This window comes from Chrysemys picta, chromosome 1 (genome assembly GCF_011386835.1).
Source record: "Chrysemys picta bellii isolate R12L10 chromosome 1, ASM1138683v2, whole genome shotgun sequence".
Taxonomy (NCBI): Eukaryota; Metazoa; Chordata; order Testudines; family Emydidae; genus Chrysemys; species Chrysemys picta.
The window spans coordinates 16,650,663-16,675,664 of NC_088791.1; the positions used below are offsets into that span (position 1 = coordinate 16,650,663).

Consider the following 25,002-nt stretch of genomic DNA (forward strand, 5'->3'; position numbering starts at 1 on the left):
CTGACATTTTGTGTAATGGCCCCAAAGCTCTTTAATTTCCTTTGGCTAGATCGCTCTTTATTTAAATAAGGATCAGCATTGGCCTCTACATGTTTTCTCACTGAAGTCAATGGAAATTGCATGGGTATCTGAGCGCATAATTGGATCCTAAAGTATCTTGGGTTTTGAATATTCAGACTGCATTTATGTAAACGTGTAGCCAGGATTTTCCAGTGAGGCTCAAGAGTATGGCCTGATTCTCCCCTGCCTTGTACCTTGTATAGTCATTTATACCTGCAGAAGATGCAAGGCAGTGGAGAAGCAAGTCACGCCTCACTTGTAAATTATCAGAGAGGTAGCTGTGTTAGTCTGAATCTGTAAAAAGCAACAGAGGATCCTGTGGCACCTTTGAGACTAACAAAGTTTCAAAGGTGCCACAGGACCCTCTGTCACTTGTAAATGGTGATCTAGTGGTAACTCAAGAGATTCAGAGACCACGGACAGGTAATTTAGTGTTATGGCAATATTATTTTTTTAGAGGGCCCCAAACAAGATTAGCACCCATTTGTACTAGATACAACAAACCTATAGTAAGGCTAGGTCTACACTACCCGCCTGAATCGGCGGGTAGAAATCGACCTCTCGGGGATCCGACGCGACAATCTATCCCCGAATCGACGCTCTTACTCCACCAGCGGAGGTGGGAGTAAGCGCCGTCGACAGGAAGCCGCAGAGGTCGATTTTTGCCGCCATCCTCACAGCGGGGTAAGTCGGCTGCGATACGTCGAATTCAGCTACGCTATTCACGTAGCTGAATTTGCGTATCTTAAATCGACTCCCCCCTGTAGTGTCGATGTAGCCTTAGAGAGTCCTTATCACAGAGAGCTGACCATCTAAATAAAAATACCCTGCTCTTCTGTGCATAAGATTGTCACTGGGCTGGCTCACGTTCCTATTTCTCTGGCAAGGGATTAGTATCGGTTCATAAGTTGTTTCTGAACACTCTCTAGAAGCCATGAAGATACATAACCAAGCTATGAAGGATCGGTATGAGGAGCTTTCTGTATGGCGAGAGAAACAGAAGGAGGAGCGAGAGTTTTACGAGTCCAAGTTCAAAGAAGCTAAACATTGCTTGCAAGTCAAGTGCCTTGAAAATGAAGAGCTGCAGAAACAACTTCAAAGCTTAAAAGAGAAAGAGGTAGGGTCTGAAATGGTAAATAAAATGTGGCCAATCAACTTTTTATTTTTTAATGGGAGGAGCATTCACATCACTTTGTTACACTGTATTTTTTAATGTTTTTCCATTTTTTGTTTTGTTTTTACTTTAGAGGGATTGTATCATAATGGAAATCATTGGCCTGATTTTTTTTCTGAAGGTAATTGACTTCTAGGAGATTTGAGAAATCAGGCTACAGCTGAGAGAATTAAAACTGAACTTCGGCCATCTCATTCACTTTTCATTCTCTGTTCTGTTTAGTCATGTTTCTCTTTTGGTTTTGGTTTTTTTCCTAGTTAGTTTTTTCCTTCTCATGCACTAGTTTAGTGCTGTTGCGTTTGGGCTTCCAGTGTTACAGGGGGAAGTGTAAATGGGAAAAAAAAAAAATACCACCAGAAACCCTTCCCACTATTTCCATCTAACTGTTTTTAAGTCATAAAAATACTTTTGTTCATGTTGGGCCAAATGCATCTTTGGTCTGCAGTACCTATATTTTGAGTCAATCTAAACTGCCTGTCTGCATCCCTCTAAGTAATGGCGAAAGTTGCTTTGTAACTGAGTGGTTTGAAACAGGGTCGGAGGTGCCTTAAGCAGGAATATTTCTGCCCCTTCCCCACATACAAGAAATACTAAAAAGGAAATGGGGGCCCTCTTGAGCTGCTCAGGGCCCTAAGCAATTGCTTGGTTTGCTTATGCCTAGCGCCAGCTCTGCCCCATGAGGTAGCCATTTAATAGCATGGCAACATTGATCTGCATGTATTGTCATGCAGGAGGCCTATATTGAAGAAACTTGTTTAAGGTTTGTACCTGGGATATGTATGTGGAGATATATTTGCACCTTCAGGCGTAGAACGTTTATTTAAAATTCATACTTCAGGGTTTAAACCAACTATTAGGGATTAGGATGAGATCTTCATGGGGGCAGATTATCGCACATCTGCCTACTAAGGGACTTCTTGCACCTTCCTTTGAAGCATTTGGTTCTAGCCAATGTTGCAGGATACTGGTTGTTTATTATTATTAGTTTGTATTAGATGAACTACAAATCTTATCCAATCTGGCAGTTCTTATGTTCATTCAAATTCAAGGCTGTCATCTCACTGGCATTCAAAGTTTGATGTCCACAAATTCACTCTGTCACCTGTTCGTCCTCTGAAATATGCTTTTCTGCATTTGGCTGGTGGGCAGGACTCTATCTTCCAACCCCAAAGGAGTGGGGTATGTGGGGAACAGAGGGAAGAGAGAAATCACTATAGGTAGAATAGAAGAGAATGATCAAATCAGAAAAGAACAAACATAATTGTAAAAAGAATGAGAGCACCTTTTAGACAAAAAACACGGAGCAGGAGTTAGACCCCATGTTAGACCAGAGTCCTACCATGGAGTCTAAGATTCTGATCCTGCAATGAATTCCGCATAGGCAGAAGTTATTAGGAGCCCTTGGCAGGCCCAGGAGTTTGTCGGTCTAGACCTTGATGAGCTCTAAGAGAGAAAAAACTGTTCATTTTTAATTCATAGTATGTTAAACTAGTTTCTCAAAACCTCTCTTTAAAGTGATGCTGTCAGATCAAACTTTGTGCCAAATAATTTTTTTTTTTTGCAAAGCCTACCACGGAGAGAGATGCTTTTCTTTTAATATTTTGGAATATTTTATTTTGTTTCCTGTGAAAGCTCTGTTCAAAAAAGCTAACCAACAACAGACTTCAAGATTTGCAAAGTAAGACCTGCAGCTTTTGCCAGGGTATGAAAACATCAAAGTGACTAGAGACAAGTTTCAAAGGGGTAGCCGTGTTAGTCTGGATCTGTAAAAAGCAACATAGGGTCCTGTGGCACCTTTGAGACTAACAGATGTATTGGAGCATAAGCTTTCGTGGGTGAATGCCCACTTCGTCAGACGCATGTAATGGAAATTTCCAGGGGCAGGTATAAATATGCAGGCAAGAATCAGTCTGGAGATAACAAAGTTAGTTCAATCAGGGAGGGTGAGGTCCTCTGCTAGCAGTTGATGTGTGAACACCAAGGGAGGAGAAACTGCTTCTGTAGTTGGATAGCCATTCACAGTCTTTGTTTAATTCTGATCTGATGGTGTCAAATTTGCAAATGAACTGAAGCTCAGCGGTTTCTCTCTGGAGTCTGGTCCTGAAGTTTTTTTGCTGTAAGATGGCTACCTTTACATCTGCTATTGTGTGGCCAGGGAGGTTGAAGTGTTCTCCTACAGGTTTTTGTATATTGCCATTCCTGATATCTGACTTGTGTCCATTTATCCTCTTACGTAATGACTGTCCAGTTTGGCCAGTGTACATAGCAGAGGGGCATTGCTGGCACATGATGGCATATATAACATTGGTGGACGTGCAGGTGAATGAACCGGTGATGTTGTAGCTGATCTGGTTGCTGATTCTTGCCTGCATATTTATACCTGTCTCTGGAAATTTCCATTACATGCGTCTGACGAAGTGGGCATTCACCCACGAAAGCTTATTCCCCAATACATCTGTTCGTCTTAAAGGTGCCACAGAACCCGCTAGAGACAAGTTTGTTTTCATTGTCTGAACTAAAAGAAATTCAAGAAGTAAAACTTGATTTTTTTTCAGGGTTAAGAATCTCTTGTGGTGGTGACCTAGGCAAGGCCACTTATTACTGTTTGTGATTTCTAGCCTGACAATGTCACTTAAGCCAAGACTATTTTCCCTTTTAAGGAATTGTCCTGATTGTAACCTAAATTCTCTTCAGAGAGAGAATGTGACATAGTCCCTTATTTAAGATGAACTTTATTTAAGTGCCACTTTGAATCCTATCTTTTCATTTTAGCCTTTTCTTAATTAAAATACATCATAGCCACTTGCTGCTCGTTAGGTGACCTCATGTGCTCTCACAGTTTCAACTACTGATGAATCACAGATCCATCCTTTGGCCTTCACAGACTATCAACACTAGCACTCAGAATGGTTTTGAGAGGAAAAACCCCTACACTTCTACCTTCCTGCCAGCAAGGGCTGTGATAAGGCTACTTCCCCTCCTGGTCTAAACACAAAATCAGAGGCAACAGGAGGTGGAGGAGATGCTATATGAGGAGAGGCAGCACCAGAGCAGATGCCAGCATGACAAAACTTTAGGAGCTGGGGAATGTATAGTGGGGGGAGGAGGAGAAGGAACTGGGGCAGAGGATGCAGCATAGAAGGGAATGGAGGAGACTCAGGGGGGTTGCCCAGAACTCATAGTGGCAGTGCGGTAGGCTGTGAGCTGAGTGGTGAAGCCCTGCTGGGGCAGAGGGAGACAAACTCAAGGGAGTGGAGCAAGACACCATAGGGAGGAGTGGAAACTGGAGCTAAATGGTTAAGTAGAGGCCAAAAAAGGGGTCTTCAAATCTTCCCCCCACCCCCCAAGGAGGGGGAGGAGAGACTCTGGGCAAGATGTGGGGAGGCTGTGAGGATTTGGAGAGACCTTCCAAGGAAGAGGTAGGAGGGAAAGATTTGGAAGAAGGTATCGGGGGAAATCACAGATGTGAAGAGATGGGGAATAGGAGGAGAGATTGTAGGGAAAGGAGCAGACGGGGGCATTTGGAGAGATTCCAGACAGAGAGGAGGGAGGATCCCAGATGAGTCGGAGAAAGAAGTGAGGAAGAAGGCTGTACACAGGAGAGGGAATAGTTATATGTCCAAGGAGAGACTGGTGGGAAATGGGGCCCAGAGTGTTGGAGTCAATGATGGGGAATGAGGAATGAAGAGATAAAGGATTTAGAGTCTACCTATTTACATGGCCCCAACACTGTATTGGCCAAGTATTTAAAATAGTCCTGTCGGCACTATGGAATTTACCGTATTGAAGGACCCAGTGAAAACACATTTGTCTCCCTGACATGGTTAACTTAAAACACAGTTTGTTCTTACAGTGTAGATAGGGGAGAACTGGGTTTAATGAGCTTGAGTCTCCTCTTGCTTACACCAGTGTGGGTCCGTTGACTTGAATGGAGTTACTCCTGGTTTACAGCAGTGTTGACGAGGAGAATCAGGTGCATTTTTCTAAACTGGGCTCCAGCCTTTCAGGAGGTGGTTGCATCATTTGATAACTTAGTTTAATGCAGTTTGATCAAAGCAAATTTAAATAGTTTATTCACTGACTTTTTCTAGGCATACCTAACAGTGGTCAGGGTGTTTGGGATGCTGTTGTGTTGTCTTTGCCTCAGAACCTCTGCTTGAGTAGTTTTGGATTTCTGTTTGGATAATATGGTGTGTATTTTACATCTTTCCCAGGAGAACTGCACAGTTCCTAGGGAGGAAATGACCCAGGAAACTAAGCAGCTGAAGACACAGTTGCTGCGGCTCCAGGCTGAGAAGGCAGATCTGCTTGCCATCGTTTCAGAACTACAGCTCAAACTCAATGTCCCTTCGACAGAGGACTCTTTTGTTGAGATCAGAATGAGTGTAAGTTATTGGGAACAAATCATTAACAGCACCATATTTTTGCTTCAAGAATTATCAGTTGGCCTATTGCAGGAAGAGTACAGAAAGCACAATCTGAAAAGTCTTTGTGGTTAAGACAGGATATTTTCGAGGGCAAATTTCTGTGTGATCTGTGAGGGATTTAGCAGTGCAGTTTCCTGTAATAGTAAAGGTAAATGCACAGCTCAGTCCCTGTGCAATGTGTTGAAAAGACAGTATGCCACTTTGAGAGGGGGACTAGCAACCCCAACCCTAATAGCAGCAACACAGGTTGCACAGAAGTTATACCCTAGCGTGAGTGAATAACATACTGGTTTTTTGAGTAGTTTTGAGTAGTTAACTTTATGTTGGGGATTATTCTTTAAAGGGATTTTTGTCTACCGTCTCCTATAGTAAGAGGGCCCTTATGTGTGTGTGAGTGAGGGCTGGAGAACTAGATGGCGTTTCTGTTCTCCATTCTCTCCTGTTCAGTCTGTTTCCTGCACACTGCGCTGACTCCATTCCAGGGAGATGCCTGGAGCAGGCATTGCATGCCATAGGTTCGCTTTTGTGCTGTATTTAGTTCAGGGGAAACTTGTATGTGTGGGGTTTGTTTTTTTTTCTCTCCTGGTGGCAAGGAAAGGGTTCCATTTTCTGTCGACAGAAATTAGAGATGCTGTCAAGCTCAGTTTAACTCAATTTTTAGATATTCAAAACTTCTGTGTCGTAACTGTGCTAAAGACAGAGAGAGCTACTTTTACTATCACCATTGAATCTGTGGAGGCTTCTTCATGGACAAAATCAATCATTTCTTGATCATTTTCATGGTAGTGGATCCATGCCTGGAAGGGCAATTGCTGCGTGAGGCTGAGGGGGTTTAATTCACCCTCACTCATTGAGGTTCTAGAGTTGCTGGGGAAGCTTCAAGCTGCAAGCTCAACTTATGCCCCATTATGGCTACAAAATTCAATCAGGAAGGCATTGGGCTCTATATTGGCAGAGAGAAATTATTCCCTATGGGAGGGCAGATTGTTGGCTTCCCACAAATGAGTGGTTGTTAGACCTATACTGGAAGTCATCTCTGATATTGATGAGCATGTCAATTGCCTGATCTGATTTTTTTGTTAAGGAAAAAATTAATAGCAAAAGATTGCAGGGGGAAGGTATGGCTTCTCTATTGTCCTTCTCACTTGATCTGTATAACGGGGTGGCCAGAGTACATGTTAAATATTAACTTTTAAAATTTCCAAATGTGAGATTTATTCCCCAGAATCTTGTGTAGTTGTATTGTCATGGTGTCATTCTTCCTCACCTTTCTGTTATTTAAAAAGTAAATGAAATAAAAGCAGATTCCAAGTTGTCGCTAGCTAGTGTAATACCAAAGCTAATATTCTTTTTATCCCCAATAGGAGGGAGAATCAAATGCAGCTTTAAAAGAAAATCAGGATGTTGCTAATAACCAAAGGACCAACAAAGCAGCTGCCTACATGTATGTGGAGTCTGGGGCTGTTTCAAGCTTGATTTTTTTTTTTTTTTTTTTTTTTAAATCACAGAATGTATTGCTTAAGACTCCTCTCACAATTCTATCTTCACATGAACTCTTATACCTGAGGCTTTTTTCCTTGCTGAACTTGTACTTCTTCATAGGCTTAGGCAGCTGATACTATTAAAGTTTCCATTTTGGATGCTGCCCAATTTAGTAGCAAGGACTGGCTTAGATAATCCCATGTGACATGCTTGCTACATTTCAGTAGCACGTAATATGATTCCTATACATCCTATCACAAAATGTAGGGAGTATGAACATAGTGAATAGCCAGACACACACTCCCACGCCACAAGGAGTGGAAGGTTGTGTCATATCACAGGAAAGTTAATTTCCCTATTACTTGTAGTGAGGTCTCAGATTTGATGTCTTGAACTACTGTGTCTTCCACTATCATAATCTGACATAAACAAGCATTTTATGGGGCTGAAATACTACAGGGTTTATTGGCTCAAAAATAAGGCAATTTTACTGAAAATGTCATTTTACTGGGATTTTGGGGCGGGGGGGAATTGTTTTGTAGAGAGATGTGAAGTTTAATTGGAAAAGCCATTTTGTGAAGACATCCATCATGAAAAGCAACACTTTGGTTCCACAAAATGACCTATAATATATTTGTGAATATTTTAAATGTCAGGTTTCTGTTTTTGCATAGATCTACTCAGTTAAGTGGTTAAATACATCCTCCCTCTTGTTATGAGCTGTTTTTGAAGTGGTGCTCAAAGCAAGAACTGCACTCATGGTCATGGAGCCAGATCTTGAAGATCATGGGCTGCCACTATTTTAGTCTTTTGGCAAAACTCATTTTCTGGATGTCCAACTTGAGACATCCTAATAGGGCCTGACTTTCAGAGGGCTGGTTCTCAACAATTTCTGAAAATGTGATCCCTATAAGGCAGGGGTCGGCAACCTTTCAGAAGTGGTGTGCCGAGTCTTCATTTATTCACTCTAATTTAAGGTTTCGCGTGCCGGTAATGCATTTTAACATTTTTAGAAGGTCTCTTTCTATAAGTCTATATTATATAACTAAACTATTGTATGTAAAGTAAACAAGGTTTTCAAAATGTTTAAAAAGTGTCATTTAAAATTAAATTAAAATGCTGATCTTACGCCACCAGCCTGCTCAGCTTGCTGCCAGCCTGGGGTTCTGTTCACCTAGGCCGGCAGAGGGCTGATCAGGGCCTGTGGCCGGGACCCCAGACCTGAGGGGGGGTGGGGGGGAGTGTTTCAGGGGTCAGGGCAGAGGGCTGGGGGAGGGGGTTCAGGGCAGAAGGCTGGGGTGTGTGTGGAGGAGGTTCAGAGATCAGGGCAGAGGGCTGGGGTTGTGGGGGGTGCAGGGCAGAAGGCTGAATGTGTGTGGGGGGGGTTCAGGGCAGAGGGATGGGGCTGTGGGGGTGCAGGGCAGAAGGCTGGGTGTGTGTTGGGGTGGGGGGGTGCAGGGTAGAAGGCTGGGGGCGTGGGGGTGCAGGGGAGAAGGCTGGGTGTGTTTTGGGGTGGGGGGGTGCAGGGCAGAAGGCTGGGGAATGTGGGGGGTGCAGGGCAGAAGGCTGAGTGTGTGGGAGGGGGTTCAGAGCAGAGGGATGGGGCTGTGGGGGTGCAGGGCAGAGGGATGGGTGTGTGTTGGGGTGGGGGGTGCAGGGCAGAAGGCTGGGGTGCTCGGCTCGTGGGGGTGCTCCCAGCCCCCTGCCCTGAGCGGCTCAGGGCAGGGGGCTGGAAGGGATATGCCCTGTTCCACCCCCTTCCCCCAGGCTCCGTCCCTACCTCTCTCTGTGTCCTCTACGGAGCAGGGAGCACACTGCCGCTCTTCCCCCTCTCCCTACCCCTCCCCCTCGCTAGGGCCAGGGACTGAGAGGAGGAGGGGCAGGAAAGCACCACGCTGGGGGAAGAAGCGGGGGAGGGGGGAAGCTTGGCTGCCGCAGAATCAAGCTTCTGCCTCCTGCCCCCGCAGGGGAGAGCGGTGAGCAGGGTGGGGGCTGAGTGGGGCTGGGGGCCGGGACTGCGGCAGGGAGCTGCGTGCCACTCAGAATCGGCTCGCGTGCCGTAGGTTGCCGACCCCTGCTATAAGGTGTCTTAAGTTGGGCATCCAGAATCACTAGTCACTTCTGAAAATCTTGGCATTCAGCTAGGCAAATGGTGGACTGTAAAATTAATTTGTAATCACCTGTACTAATAGCATGTTTGATCATAGCAGGAGCAGATCTGTGGATGAACCAAATAATTTGGAATCTGAAGAGCTTACTGTTAGCCAACTTCTTTGTTGCCTTAGAAATGAGACTCAGATGAGGGAGACCCTTGAAAAGGAACTTCAAGAACACAAGGAGAGGTATATAATAGATGGTAACAAATATTTTGAATTGCAACCATTATCCCTTAGAACCATTTCAGCCAAAGCTACCAAACCCGTGGCTAGACAGGGACAAGCTAAAATGTCAATATGATGTTGACAGTAGTATATGGGCTGTAGTACATGTCGCTGTGCATTGACTAACATTTATCTCATAAGGACTCCTTTATTGTAGCCATGGGAGGGGTAAATCACAGGTTCTCTTCTTCTATCTCCTGTTCTCTTAATTCTCTTAACACACAGCAGCTCAGGATCCTTTTCCCATTGCCCCCTCTGGGTTTGCAGTTTCCCAAAATGGAAGTGAAATGGTATGATGGATATTTGAGAACATTTTACCTCATGAATTGCTCACACACTGTTCTCTGCAGTTTTCCAATGAAATATTCTCATGGTGTGATGTCCTTTCTAGGGAACCTTGGGCAAGTCAAATTTTATATAGTGGAATAACAATAGTTACTTCACAGGGCTTTAATTCTTTAATGTTTGAGACTCTCAGATACATCTTTTTTTGAAAGCTCCCTAGAATGCCTAAAATAAATTTAATTCCAGATACCTAAAATGAATGTCCCAGATGAAACTGCATAAGCTCAGTCACATTGGTGTAAATTGGAAGTAACTGTTCAAGTTAATGGAATTTCACTGGTATGAGCAGAAGCTGCTCCACGATTTCCATTTTGCAAGGACCGTATGAGATCTGTTCAGAGTAGACACTATACCAGTGCAAATCAGTCACATAATGGTTCTAAACGGCCTTCCTAGAAGTGAAAACCAGCTTATCCAGAAAGTAATTGGGCTATTGGCAATGTCTACACTGCAATTAAACACCATGCAATTAAACACCTCCAGCCTGAGCTACACCATATAGCTACACCACAATTAAATAGCTCCATGGCCAAAGCCCCTCAGGCTGACACGGGCGAGCTGAGGGTGTTTAATAGCAGCGTAGGCATGTCCTCAGGGTATGTCTACACTGCAGTTTAAATTGTTTTTTGTAGTGTTGGCAGGCGTACACATGCTGGCTTTAATCTGGTTAGCACAGGTAACAATAGCAGTGAAAATGTAGTTGTCACAGGTTTCTGCATAGGCTAACTGCCCCAGTAAAAGCCTGCCTGGGACACTATGTACTCAGGTTGTTAGCCCACACTAGAGTCCATGCTGCTATATTACAGTTAGTATGGATGTACCTACCCACAAATTAATTGCACCTTAATTTGTAGTGTAGATGTATCCTCAAAAAAGTGTGAAATTCTCCTTACCATTTGAAAACCTCAAAGGAAAAAATGGATTCAGAATTGATATTTCTGATCGTATTCCCAACTTCCAAGAGACGCAAGGGACAGATGCATCCATACCCATAGAAAAAGATTTTTGGAAAGTAGCTTTCATTTGTACTGTGGCATGATCACTATGAACATTGATCATTACAGCTGAATCCCCATTTATTCCTGTACCATGAAAATTAACTTGTATGTCTTTATATATAAAAATGAAGTAAGGGCAAGGTATGTGGGGGAATCCAAAAGAAAAAAAAAAATCAGCTTCTGGACATATCTTCATATTTCAGTGTGTGCTTATTTTTTTTTTTTTTTTTGACTCCTACGGGAAATGTTAATGTTAGAGTAATATATACAGCAATAGCATATGGTTTCTGAATGCTCCCACTTTTTAAAATGTTAATTATCTCATACTGAATGCGTGTTGAAACTGTCGTCATTGGCTCCTTACGTTTCTCAGGCTATCAACGCTGGAGAAGGAAGTGGCTGATTATCTGGAGAGTGGAACTCAAACGGAATGGGCAGAAGAAGAGGATGAAAGGGCAAAGACGGTATGTACCAGTCATCTGGGTGATTTTGAGCAACTACAAAGAACTGGGTCAGGCAAGATTGGTGTTAATGATACAAGTGTCCAGCCCTTTGGCTGAACCTGAGGAGCATTGGGCAAAGCTCAAGAGGAAGATACAAAGGTGAACTCCATGCTCCCCTGCTCCTGGACTGGTTCTCCTGAAGGTTGTTCTAAATTACACAAACTACCAATGGCTCCAAGAGGCAGTTACAGCAGCCGGGAATCAGTGGAACATAGTGGAGTCCCACTCATGCCCAACTATCTTGACCATGCCCTCTAAACAGGGCATGAAGGAGTGACATAGGAGCTTTTATGCCCACAGAGAATCCCTCTAATTTGGAGTAATCCTCCCATGTCTTGGGCCACAATCCACTGGCAATATGGTGTAAAAGACAGACCCTAGCTGCAGAGTTCAGGCCTGAATCCATGTTTGGATGGGGGTTATTTCTCTCCTAGCATTAATGCATTTCCCCCCCTGGTTTTGGTGAGTTCATTTCCATGGAGGAGCACAACTGTCTTGGACATAGATGCAGTCACTGATATAGCTGGGTTTTAATCCTTCGAATTAAGGCCTTGAACTGACAGTGGAAGCCAATGAAGAACAAAGTAGTAAGCTCACAGTGGCTGGCATTTGTATTCTGCATAAGCTGGTTTCTCTGTTGCTCGAATGTTTAGCCACAAGTACAGTGAATTATAGTAATCAAGTCTGAAGGTGATAAACGCGTGGATTATTGGGGCTAGATTTTCAAGGTAGAAGGGGTAGAGGATTGTAGCAGCTGAAAGTGGAAGAAGGTGGTGTGTTTGTGTGGGGGTTTTTTTTTTTTTTTTTTGCCGCCACAAACCATTTGAAGGGTAGGGGAATCCCAGCCATTTGATACTCACCATCCCCTAAATGACCAGGTAGTATCCCAGCCAAACTACCTCTCCATATCCGTCTGATGAACAGGGTGGGAGATGTCCTAGCAAATTTCTTCAAGTATTTTCCTCTTCTGATCACTTCAGTCTTGCCTGGGTTCAGGTTGAGTCAGATACCCTTAATCCAGATGTAGGCATTGTGACATATTTATGACTGTGCTGGCTGCATCTGTGAAAACATGAAGTGTATAGCTGGGTTTCCTCAATGTGGTGTTGGCAGCAGAGCTCATGTTGTTTCACCAACTCTCCAAGCAGCTTTCACCAATGCAGATGTTGTAGGGGGCCAGGAGAGCAGGGTGGATCTTTTGGAGACCATGCAGGTGAGAGCCCTGAGGGACCAGGAGCAGTTACCCATCACCACTGAGTCTGGTGTGAGAGAGAAGACTGCAGCTGTTGCAATACTGTACCATCTACTCCAGCTAAGTCATGTAAGCGGGTCAGCAGCAGCTTGGAGATGACTTTTGTCCATTGTTAGGAGGAGAGTTGTCTTAAAGTGCCACTAGGGTTGTGGCTGTGCTGTCCCCTGGTCTTGAAGTTTTCAGGAAGTTGAGAGGTCACATGATGCTGGAGTTTGCCTGTCATTACTTTCCTGTTTGGAGGCAGGTGATGGTTGGAGAGGTAGTCTGTGGCCATTTCCCCAGAATTTTAAAGATGTTTGGGGTGCCCAAAATTGCAGCTCTGCTTTCTTTAGGAATGCTCAGCAATTGCAAGATCTTTATATTAATCTCACAGTGGAGCAGAGTTTACTGGTGCTGAATGATTTGTGCTATTCTCTTTAGAAAGAGAATGGTGGTTGCCTGATATAGGTGTCTAGTTTGTTTGCAGTTTTCAAATCTTGAATTGTCTAAGTATAATATCCTTCTTTCTGACAGGTTGGTAGTGAAATAGAAATCCTGAACCTGCAGGTCTCATCCCTCTTCAAAGAACTTCAGGAGGCCCATGCTAAATTAAAAGAAGCTGAGCTGATCCAGAAGAGGCTTCAAGAAAAGTAAGGCTCAGAAAAGGAAATGTTCTGCTGATGATCATCTTAATGTTCATAACCCCTTCCATCTGGGGAGTTTAACAAGCTTTACAAACACTAACTAGTGCTTTCAGTTCTACTTATGAAAAGCACTATATTAAAGCTAGATATTATTATTGATTAAGCCTTATGATACTTCTGAGAAGTGGGTATGTATTAATCTCATTTTACAGGTCCGGAAACAAAGGCCCAGATATCCAAAAGTATTTAGGCACCTGACTACTATTTATTTCTGTGGGAGTTAGGTGCCTAAAATACCTTTGAGGTTCTAGTCCTCAGTGGCTTTCGCAAGTTTTGAGATGCCACCCCGAGTCAAGCAGAGTTAGCAATAGACCATGTGAATCCTCATTTACAGACTGAGGATTTAATCCCTTCTGATGTGAAGAGGCATTTTAAAATAAATGAAATCCCTTGAAGGAAGAGATTTGCAATCTTAAGAAAAGCAGGTAAGGGCCCAATTTGAACCATTATTCACACGAGTTCTCAGCACACTTGAAAATCAGGCCACTTAATTAGGTGCATTTAAAAAAAAGTAAGAGCCTCACTTTAGGCACTTTTTAAAAAACTTTTAGCCACAATTCCCATCTTTTTGAGAGCATATAACCTAAAGAAAAGGGTATAGTTCAATCCCTTTATTTTCTTACAGTTGTGCATGGGGTTTTTTCTTCAGTCTCATGAAATAAGCTTTGGGGGTAAATATTAATCACAAATATAGGTTCTCTTTGTATGATACCCATCATGATGACTTCCATCAAAAAAAGGGAGATAGGAAAGATAACCACTCTCCTTCCTTTTTGTCAGGTGTCAGATACTTGAAAGAAAAAACTCTGTTACTTCAGCAGATTTGGATGAGAGGCAGCAGCACCTATATAGCATTAAAAAGCTAGAGCTTCAGGTGGAGAGCATGCAGTCAGAGCTCAAACTGGAACAAGCCAAAACAAAGGAAGAAAAGTGAGTGTGACAAGATTTTGTACTTTACAAAGATATGTAGAGGTCAGGTGGGGAGAATCTATGGTAACGTATCCAAGGAGTAATTGAATCTCAGATGTGACTGTGTGTGCATACTCCTTCCCCCCCCCCCCACCCCACCCCCGTTAAATTGAGCTTGTAGAGATTAATCTGAACTGGATTCAGATAGCTTCCGTTTATCAAAGTTGACAATTCAAACCTCTCTCTACAGTAGGCCCAAAGTGGATCTTCACTTCCAAAGAGCCCCAACCTTTGGGGAAATCCCAGCTCTAACCTCTGACTTGTATACAGCTAGAGAAGGGCACAAGTTGTACTTTGCCATCTCAGGGACGTGTTGCTGATCTAAACAGATCCCTGCCTTCAAATATTGCGTACATTAACTTACTGTGTCCAGCCTGAGGCCAGAAACACAAACTGGCTTCCCATCTTGGCTTTTTCCTTACAAAAGGTGAAGAAATGGATACTTTGCCTAGCCTGTTACTGTATTTTATTAAATTCTTCCTATGGAGCTGCACAAACATACTCACAATGCATTTTTGAAAGACTGCACTTGGCTAGTTACCCATATGCTGTCCCCAGCGTGTAGCACGGGGCTCATCTCCCAATCAGCAGGAATTTCTGCAGGTTGGTAGTTTTGTCCAGCAGCCAGTTAATAATTTCACTTGTCTGGACTAAGTTTAATTCCCCAGGTTGCTACATAATAGGCATTTTCTTCACTTGGCTTACAAAAGAAAGTGGAAATGCAACTGAATTATTTTTTAAGGATAAATCTGAGGAACCTCCCCTCTGAGGTTACATCCAAATGCTGGCTACATGTGACCAGCCATAAAACTGAACTACTCCAGTCTGACAGACATAGACACAAATTTTAGGATAGGCTGTGAGGGGCCTTGAAAATCAAGACAAGCAGTTTATGCTTGTAGATACTGAGCAAGGTCTACCAGGCATTTCAGTACCAAGGCAGATCAGTTGGATTAATTATTATAACAGGCTCTTGTGAGCAGTTCCCTAATTTGTCACTTCCTTGGACCCAAGAGCTGCAATCAGTTATATGCAGGGCTTGAAGACAGTTACGTTAAGGAAAGTCTTGGGAACTGACCATTACTCTGGTGGGAACAAGACAGTACCCTGGATACTCTCAAATGTTTGTAGACATGTTCACATTGTTACTGGAAGCGCTCTGGTCATGAGCACGGTGCTCTAGAGCAGTGGTTTTCCAGCTGTGGGTTAGAACCCCAAAGTGGATCACAACCCCATTTTAATGGGGTCGCCATGACTGGCATTAGACTTGCTGGGGTCCAGGGCTAAAGCCCAAGCCCCACCACCCCGGGGCCAAAGCTGACGACTGAGGGCTTCAGACCTAAGTGGCAGGGCTCCGGTTACAGGCCCCCTGCCTGGGCTGAGTCCCGGGCTTTGCCTCCTCCCAGCTCGGGGCAGCAGGGCTCAGGCTTTGGCATTGGCCCCGCTCCAGGGTAGCAGGGGCTTGGGCAGGCTCAGGCTTTGGTCCCTTCCTGGGGTCACGTAGTAATTTTTGTTGTCCAAAGGGGGTCGTGGTGCAATAAAGTTTGAGAACTCCTGCTCTAGAGAAAGTAACCCAAATGGCCCAGATGGCACCAGGAGAATGGATGAAGTCTCATACACTCTAAGGTCAGAAGGGACCATCATGATCATCTAGTCTGACCTCCTGCACACTGCAGGCCACAGAACCTCACCCACCCACTTCTGTAGTAGACCCCTAAACTCTGGCTGAGTTACTGAAGTTCTCAAATCATGGCTTAAAGACTTGGATATAGAGAATCCACCATTTACACTAGCTTAAACCTACAAGTGGCCCATGCCTCATGCTGCAGAGGAAGGCAAAAAACCAAGCTGCTCAGAAAGAGTGAGAGAAGAGGGCATGGGAAACACCAATGCCTCCAGACTCTGCTGGGGTCAGTGTTTTGGTAAGAAGCGCCACAAATAATAGTCATAGAAGAATTAAAAACTGTTAAGAAACACTACTTCAAAAGCTTAGCTCAGTCCATTTTATTTAATGAAGAGATGTTAAAGAGGTGACTGTTCCATGGTCTATAAGCACCTACCTGGATATTATATGGCAATTTAATCTATCAGAAAAAAGCATAATGAGATCAAATGGCTGGAAGCTGAAGATAGACAAAGTCTGACTGGAAATAAGGGACAAATTTTTAACAATGAGGGTAAGTCACCACTGGGGCAGTTTACCTAGGGACATGGCAAATTCTCCTTCACTTGAAATCTTCAAGTCCAGACTGGCTATCTTTTCAAAAGATATGCTGTATCTCTCACAGAAGCTATGGGCTTGGCGCTGAAATTATTGGGTGAGATTCTTTGGCCTGTACTACAGGAGGCCTGATTTAAGTGATCGGAATGGTCCCTTCTGGACTTGAAAGCTGTGAAAAGACCAGCACCAGAGACTTTGAGAGAGGGTATGGTGAGGGATAGAAGGCTACTTTTTATCGTCAGACTGAAATACCATTTGTAAGTTGTTAGAGGTTTTTGTGGTTTTTTGTTTTGTTTTTATTTTCCTGTAAAAAAGTAAAGTCAGACTGGAGAAAATTCTGATAGTTGATAGTTAGTCCTTCAGCTTTCTGGATCGGTGTCTTAAACGCTGGGGATTTGCAAGTTTGACGGGGAGGAGTGATGAAAGAAATCCTAAAGTGGGAGCCAGTGGAACAATTTAACAAAATGGAAGATGATAGAAGTAGCATTTCAGATGTAATTTTTTTTCTCTTAAACAGGACAAAGTTTTCTGACTTGCAGCATACGTACAGCAAGCTTCTCCCTGAACTCAGTGATGCAATGAAAACCATTGAAGAACTAAAAAACAACGAGGTAAACTGGTTATGAAGCGAAATTGCAATGAGTTTTAGGGGAGAGAAATGAATGTGGATTGTAACAATATTGTGGTCAATGACTTCATGATTTTTCAGCTTTACCATACACCATAGCCACATAGATTTCATGGTCATTAGTAAGGACACACCTTGACATCTCCTGCTCCAAAAACACAAACGCCACCTCCCACCACTTCAACTAAAAATGAACCACATCTCTGCTGGGTTAGTGCTGATATCCTCTGTAGGCTGCAAGCTACGGCAATGAGACACAATTGCATACATTTCAGCAATTCTTAGTCTATCCCAACTCAAGAGTCAGAAGTTAAGCATCTAAATGTTAGTGTAATCTTAAGAAAATAAGGTCTTTGGGGCAGGGATCTTCTTTTTAGTTGTTGTTTTTTTTTTTTTTTTTACAGTGCCTCACCCAGTCAGGTCCCAATATATGACTGGGGCTCCTGGAATACATATAATAAAGTACTATACAATATATGTTGCAATAGCGGGAAGAATAGGGTTAATTAAGCCTTAGCTTTGAACTTGGTTGCTTTTCCCAGTACTTTTAACAGAGACCTTACTCTTCAGTTTAAAAAAAAAAAAAAAAAAAAGAGGGAAGATCTTCATAGACTGCATAAAGAGATTCCTTTTGGGCTTGACACAGTGGGGACTGGTGGGAGCTGTATATCTGGGAGCCGGAAGTAGCCTTGAGTTGATGGATCTTTTTTGGGGAAGGGGTGGGGGGAAATCAGGCCATTTAAATGAATTTTTCCTTGCAGTTGGCAAGAGTGGATAAGGCGGTGGTAGAGGACCTGAATAAAAAGCTAGAGCTGGCGGAGAGAGCTTTGGCTACAAAACAGCTACAGATGGATGAAATGAAGCAGACCATTGCTAAGCAGGAGGAAGACCTTGAAACCATGGCTGTCCTCCGAGCTCAGGTACGGGGTGTCCTTCAGAAAAGTCGGGGAGGCTTGGATAGTTCTCCTTCCCAGTGTTCAGAAATTGGAAGAAAAACCCTAATGGCTCAAGCAATTGCTCTGAATAATTTAAAACAGACTTACAAGAGTCCAGATATATAATTCCCTGTTTGAGTTTCCCCTATAGATCCTTGTAGAATCTGTACTTCTGTGAATTCCCAGCTACCATTGACCTTAATGGATGGGATTTCTGGGAACTAAATGAGTCTGGAACGTGACACAAGTTCACACCACCAATAAAAAGTTTGGTAGTTGATATAGAACAAAAATATTCTATTTTCAATTGGCTCCCTTAATGTTAGAGTGGTGGTTTTAGTCAAATTAAATGAGGTCATGGGTGTAAAGTGTGAATAGGAAGAAGGCTGGTCTTGAACTGGAACTCTGGAGTTCTGGGACCAATTTCTGGCTCTGCCAGAGATTTTCTGTATGACCTTGGACAAGTCACCTGCTCACTGTTGTTGCATCAGTCCTGCCTGTAAAATGGAGATGATGATGCCTGATTTCTCCCAGCCTTTCTTTGCTATTAGCTCTTTGGGTCTTGGACTACATCTTCCCATGTGTATGTGCACCTTCTAGTACAACGCAGGCACTGATTTTGGTTGGGCTTATAGGGGCTATTGCAATACAGTAACATACTGGTTGGCTGTGTTGGCAAATGGGATTAATTTATACACTGATAGTTAGATCTGATCTAAATAGTAAATGCTGAACATGATTTTATTTTTTCTGACCAGATGGAGGTTTATTGTTCTGACTTCCATGCTGAGAGAGAAGCAAGAGAGAAGATACATGAGGAAAAAGAACAGTTGGCTGTACAGCTGACATACCTGCTACAAGAGAAACATACTCTTGAAAATCTTGGCAGGTGAGAAACTGATTAATTCCAAACATGTTTCTGACCGAGTTGTCTGGATCATCTTGTTGTCTCTTGTGTTGGGGAGCTGGCTAGGGACTCGTTAAAATCAACATCGGCTTTAATGAGTGTTTGAAGCCACAACACACCTGGGCTCCTCAATAAAGTTAAAAAAACAAACGACAACAAAAAGCTCTAGAAGCCAGAGACTTGGCTCTATAGTGAACTAGCTGATTTAAGCAAGAAATTAGCCAGATGACAGAACAGTGAGCGTGTGTGCGAGATTGATCCAAAGAACTCAAAGCACCAAAATAAATTAAGCCATATGACACCCCCTTGTGAATTATGAAAGTATTATACTTACTTGAGATATACAGTTAAACTCAGTGGGTGAAACCCTGGTCCCATTGATTTCAGTGGGGCCAGAATTTCACCTAAGGACTTTCTGAAAATTGGCTTCATCTGAAACCCCATTTGTTCAATTTTTTCAGGTCTCTTCTAAAAACTAAGACAGTTTATATCTATTGAATCTTAAAAGAAAACAAACCTACCATTCTTTCACTACCCAGATATCTAGTATCTGAAGAGATTTGGTAGTCTCTCACCCCAGTGGATCAGGGTCTTCTCCCTCAGTCCTTTCTACCTCTAGAGCTATTTACTTTCTGCCCTGGTTGCTCAAGGTCTTCCCTCCCAGGCCTGTCGACCTGGAGAGCTTTTATAATCTCTGCCCCTTTTGGTCAGGGTTCCCTCCCAGGCCTCTCTGCCTGGAGTTAGTCTAACTGGGACAAGGAATTGTTAAAAGCTCTCTAGGTAGAGAGGCCTAGGAGAGAAACCCTGAGGCACCAGGGCAGAGATTACCAGGACTAGCTTTCCAGGTAGAAAGGCCTGGGAGAGAAGTACCCTGAAGAAGCAGGGCATAATTGATAGGTGTGTCACAGAGCTACTTAAGGAAGGAGCCTGATCTGGAAAAGGGTCTTTCTTCTTAGCCAAGTTGCAGTTTGATCCTGGCTGGACCTTGAGCAGGGTCTGGAGCCTTGTCATTTCCTTTTGCAGCAGAAAGCACTGCTGGTCAGCTCTTGCTCCCATTTTACTGATTGAAACCACCTCTGTTCTGTTTCCTGAATCTGGGTCTCATAAGCCTTCAACCTGTTGTTTATTTCATGCCAGAGAGCATTCATCTGGTTTGGCAGGTTGTAGGGGCGCCTGGTGCCCAACCAAGAGTCCTGGCTTTCAGTTGTTCTCTGAGCTCCGAGGCCCTGTGAAACAGGTTTCCCTCTGTCTGACACCTCTCCTCAGGGAACCCCGCTGTCCTCTCACTGGGCTCTTCTCCATCAGAATAATTTCAGGGCCCTGGTCCTGCCTCAGTTCCTGCGACACATTAGGTACATTCCCCATGTTCTCTTCCCTCACGACAGAGACTGGGTCTTGCCTTCAGCAAAAGGGCTGTTCAAACCCCACGACTGCTTTCTCATTTCTGTCCTGTGGGCCTCAATCCTCCTGCTTTGTCTAGCCCAGCTTTGCCAGTTATGGGGAGGCCTGGGTCTATGATTGTACTAGTACTGCCTTCCTTAGTTAGAGTTTTTCTCGGGGCAGTACCTTCTTATGTGACCCATTTCCCCGTAATAAAAACCAGTTGTCCCTGGGGTAGCCTTCCAAGCCCTAAACTGAGTCCTGATGATCCTCTGTTCTGCCTTCACTACAGCCTAAGCCTCAGCCATTTGTGGCCGGGTGTCTTGGTCAGCCTGGCCTTCACTGGTCTCGAAGGCTCTTACGGCAACTGGTCTGGTCTTACAAGCCATGGTTGTATCAGGGTAAACCCATCTCACCTTCCCCACTTGTCCATAGTACCTGCAGCTCCATGGTGGGGTCTTCCGACTCTTTCCTTTGCAGCATCTGCAGTGGCTGGGCCTGGCTGTCATGGCTGCCAAGCTCCCTGCCACGCCTGAGACTGGTGATCCTGGAGTTGCTGCTGTTAAAGTCCCTCCAGGGTTTTGCCATGCTGTTGCTGGGCAGCTTGCTGGGACTTTGCAGCTCCTGCAGTCTGCCGCTGCTGGCCGAGAGCTCTTACCTGCTCTTCCATGCTCCCGTTGTGTGCAGGTGCTGGTCTGAATAAATCAGTGTAACAGGGTTGCACTCACCTCTCACGAGCACCCCCTGACCAAGTATGTGTGCCTGCACTCTCTCTACCTGTTTTTGGTGGGCCTTTGCTGACTCAGCCCTCCATCCAAGTCGTATACAGTCCGTCTGTGAGATAAAAGCAAGGAACTGAACTCACTCTTCCCCTGCAGCGCTTATACTGACCTGCTGGGCCCTGATTGGCTGCTTCCCACACAGCCACTCTAGGCTGCTTGGAGGACCTCTCTTCTGCCCTTTGCTCAGGCAATTGGTATTCTTTTGCTTAACAGTGCGATTAAAACTGCGATTTAGCATGATTTTTTTAAAATCATGATTAATTTTTTTGAGTATATATTCTGTGTTGTAATTGAAATCAGTGTATATTATTTTTATTACAAATATTTGCACTGTAAAAATTATAAAAGGAATAGTATTTTTAATTCATCTCATACAAGTACTGCAGTGCAATCTTTGTCGTCAAATTGCAACTTACAAATGCAGGTTGTTGTTTTGTTACATAACTGTACTCAAAAACAAAACAGTGTAAAACTTCGGAGCCTACAAGTCCACTCAGTCCTACTTCTTGTTCAGCCAATCGCTAAAACAAACAAGTTTGTTTACATTTACAGGGGATAATGCAGCCCTGTTCTTATTTACAGTGTCGCCAGAAAGTGAGAATAGGCATTTGCATGGCACTTTTGTAGTTGGAATTGCAAGGTATTTACGTACCAGATATGCTAAACATTGGTATGCCTCTTCATGCTTCGGCCACCGTTCCAGAGCACATGCTTCCATGTTGATGTCGCTCGTTAAAAAAATGTGTTAATTAAATTTGTGACTGAACTCCTTGGGGAAGAATTGTATGTCCCCTGCTCTGTTTTACCCACCTTCTGCCATATATTTCATGTTATAACATTCTCGGATGATGACCCAGCACATGTTGTTCATTTTAAGAACACTTCCAATGCAGATTTCATAAAACACAAAGATGGTAGCAATGTGAGATTTCTAAAAATACCTACAGCACTCGACCCAAGGTTTAAGAATCTGAAGTGCCTTCCAAATCTGAGCAGGATGAGGTATGGGGCATGCTTTCAGAAGTCTTAAAAGAGCAACACTCCGCTGCAGAAACTACAGAACCCGAACCACCAAAAAGGAAAATCAACCTACTGCTGGTGGCATCTGACTCAGATAATGAAAATGAACATGCGTCGGACCACACTGCTTTGGATGGTTATCGAGCAGAACCTGTCACCAGCATGGATGTATGTCCCCTGGAATGGTGGTTGAAGCATGAAGGGACATATGAATCTTTAGTGCATCTGGCACATAAATATCGTGCGATGCTGGCTACAACAGTGCCATGAGAACGCCTGTTCTCACTTTCAGGTGATCTTGTAAACAAGAAGCAGGCAGCATTATCTCCTGCAAATGTAAACAAACTTGTTTGTCTGTGTGATGGGCTGAACAAGAAGTAGGACTGTGTGGACTTGCAGGCTCTACAATTTTACACTGTTTTATTTTTGAATGCAGTTGTTGTTGTTGTTTTTTACATAATTCTACATTTGTAAGCTCAACTTTCATGATAAAGAGATTGCACTACAGTACTTGTATTAGGTGAATTGAAAAATACTATTTCTTTTGTTTTTTACAGCGCAAATACTTGTAATAAATATAAATATAAAGTGAGCACTGTACACTTTGTATTCTGTGTTGTAATTGAAATCAGTATATTTGAAAAAGTAGAAAATATCCAAAAATATTTAAATAAATGGTATTCTATTATTATTTAACAGTGCGATTAATCGCGACCAATTTTTTAATCGCTTTTTTAATCAACTTATCGCCCTGCTGATAAGTTATTCATGCATTTGACAGTATCTGTGTTGGCAATACAATTGAAGAGTTGAAAATTTGAAACCAAATTCTCTCTGCAAACATTTCATGTAATTGCACTCTGCTGTGTTCAGAACACTGAAGACAAATAGACATAAGAATGTTTAGATATTGAGGCCAGAAGGAACCATCATCATCTAGGCCTTGTCTACACTACGAGAGTAGTTCGATTTTACTTGCATCGAATTTTTGTAATCGATATTGCAAAGTCGAACGTGTGTGTCCACACTAAGGACAGTAATTCGACTTTGTGCGTCCACACTAACGGTGATAGCGTCGACATTCGAAGCGGTGCACTGTGGTCAGCTATCCCACAGTTCCCGCAGTCCCCTCTGCCCATTGGAATTCTGGGTGTAGCCGGCAATGCCTTCTGGGTAACAAAATGAGTCGAGGGTGCTTTTGGGAAACTGTCGTCATCCGTCCATCACTCCCGCCCTCCCTCCCTGAAAGCGCCGGCGGGAAAACAGTTCGCGCGCTTTTCCAGTCATTGACAGCGCGGACGCCACTGTACTCCGAGCATGGAGCCCGCTGCGACCATCGCTGCAGTTGTGGCCGCTCTCAACGTCTCGCAGCTTATCATAAAGGTTTCCCTGAGGCAGATGCAGAAAAGTCAGGCAAGGAGGCTACGGCACCGCGGTGATGTCCTGAAGTCTGAGAGTAGCACAGACCTGTCAGAAAGCAGGCGACCCAGCGCCGAGGACATCACAGTGGCAATGGGTCATGTTGATGCCGTGGAACGGCGATTCTGGGCACGGGAGACAAGCACTGAGTGGTGGGACCGCATAGTGCTGCAGGTCTGGGATGAATCCCAGTGGCTGCGAAACTTTCGCATGCGGAAGGGAACTTTCCTGGAACTTTGTGAGTTGCTGTCCCCTGCCCTGAAGCGCAGTGACACCCGGTTGCGAGCTGCACTGAGTGTACAGAAGCGAGTGGCCATAGCCCTGTGGAAGCTTGCAACGCCAGACAGCTACCGGTCAGTCGCGAACCAGTTTGGGGTGGGCAAATCTACCGTGGGGGTTGTTGTGATGCAAGTAGCGAAGGCAATCGTTGATGTACTGCTGCCAAAGGTAGTGACCCTGGGAAACGTGGAGGCGATCATAGATGGCTTCGCAGCGATGGGATTCCCAAACTGCGGTGGGGCCATAGATGGAACTCACATCCCTATCCTGGCACCGGACCACCAGGCCACCCAGTACATTAACCGAAAGGGATACTTTTCCATGGTGCTGCAAGCACTGGTGGACCACAGGGGACGTTTTACCAACATCTACGTGGGATGGCCGGGCAAGGTTCATGACGCTCGTGTTTTCAGGAACTCTGGTCTGTTTAGACGGCTGCAACAAGGTATTTACTTCCCGGACCACAAAATAACTGTTGGGGATGTGGAGATGCCTATAGTCATCCTCGGGGACCCAGCCTACCCGCTAATGCCCTGGCTCATGAAGCCCTATACTGGCGCCCTGGACACTGAAAAAGAACTCTTCAACTACCGGCTGAGCAAGTGCAGAATGGTGGTGGAGTGTGCTTTTGGCCGTCTCAAGGGGAGATGGAGAAGCTTACTGACTCGCTGTGATCTCAGCGAAACCAATATCCCCATTGTTATAGCAGCTTGCTGTGTGCTCCACAATCTCTGTGAGAGCAAGGGGGAGACCTTTATGGCGGGGTGGGAGGTTGACGAAAATAGCCTGGCTGGTGATTACTCACAGCCAGACAGCCGGGCGATTAGAAGAGACCAGCGGGAAGCGCTGTGCATCCGGGAGGCTTTGAAAGCAAAGTTCCTGAGTGAGCAGGGTAACCTGTGATTTTATAGTTTGTGTACTGAGAAGCTAAACCTGCCCCCGTTTCTTTACCCAGGTAATGTTGACTATCCTATCCAGTTACATACCCCCTTCACCCCCCCTCCAACACACGTGTCGAAATAAAAATAGTTCTACTTTGTTAAAGCACACCGTTTTCTTTAATACTGTTTTAGCGGGAATTTTTTAAAACTGGGACGCAGACTGTGGTGCGGGGCGGGTCTAGTGTTGTGATGCGAATGCAGCTTCTAAACTCAAGG

General features: G+C 44.1%; 1 protein-coding gene across 7 annotated transcripts in view; it reads left to right on the top strand.

Moving 5' to 3' along the window:
* The window catches only part of OPTN (optineurin), a 40,400-nt gene that overhangs the window by 9,121 nt on the left and 6,277 nt on the right, over nucleotides 1-25,002 (top strand). For 2 of the 7 annotated variants that reach the window (XM_065553275.1, XM_065553279.1), the window contains 10 exons: nucleotides 990-1,177; nucleotides 5,449-5,619; nucleotides 7,026-7,105; nucleotides 9,351-9,485; nucleotides 11,241-11,331; nucleotides 13,136-13,251; nucleotides 14,086-14,235; nucleotides 17,013-17,106; nucleotides 17,885-18,043; nucleotides 18,817-18,947. In XM_065553275.1, coding sequence (XP_065409347.1) covers nucleotides 990-1,177; nucleotides 5,449-5,619; nucleotides 7,026-7,105; nucleotides 9,351-9,485; nucleotides 11,241-11,331; nucleotides 13,136-13,251; nucleotides 14,086-14,235; nucleotides 17,013-17,106; nucleotides 17,885-18,043; nucleotides 18,817-18,947 — 1,315 coding nt within the window. The remainder of the gene's footprint in view (nucleotides 1-989; nucleotides 1,178-5,448; nucleotides 5,620-7,025; nucleotides 7,106-9,350; nucleotides 9,486-11,240; nucleotides 11,332-13,135; nucleotides 13,252-14,085; nucleotides 14,236-17,012; nucleotides 17,107-17,884; nucleotides 18,044-18,816; nucleotides 18,948-25,002) is intronic. The other 5 variants (XM_065553283.1, XM_065553289.1, XM_065553304.1 and 2 more) reach the window with 4 other exon arrangements.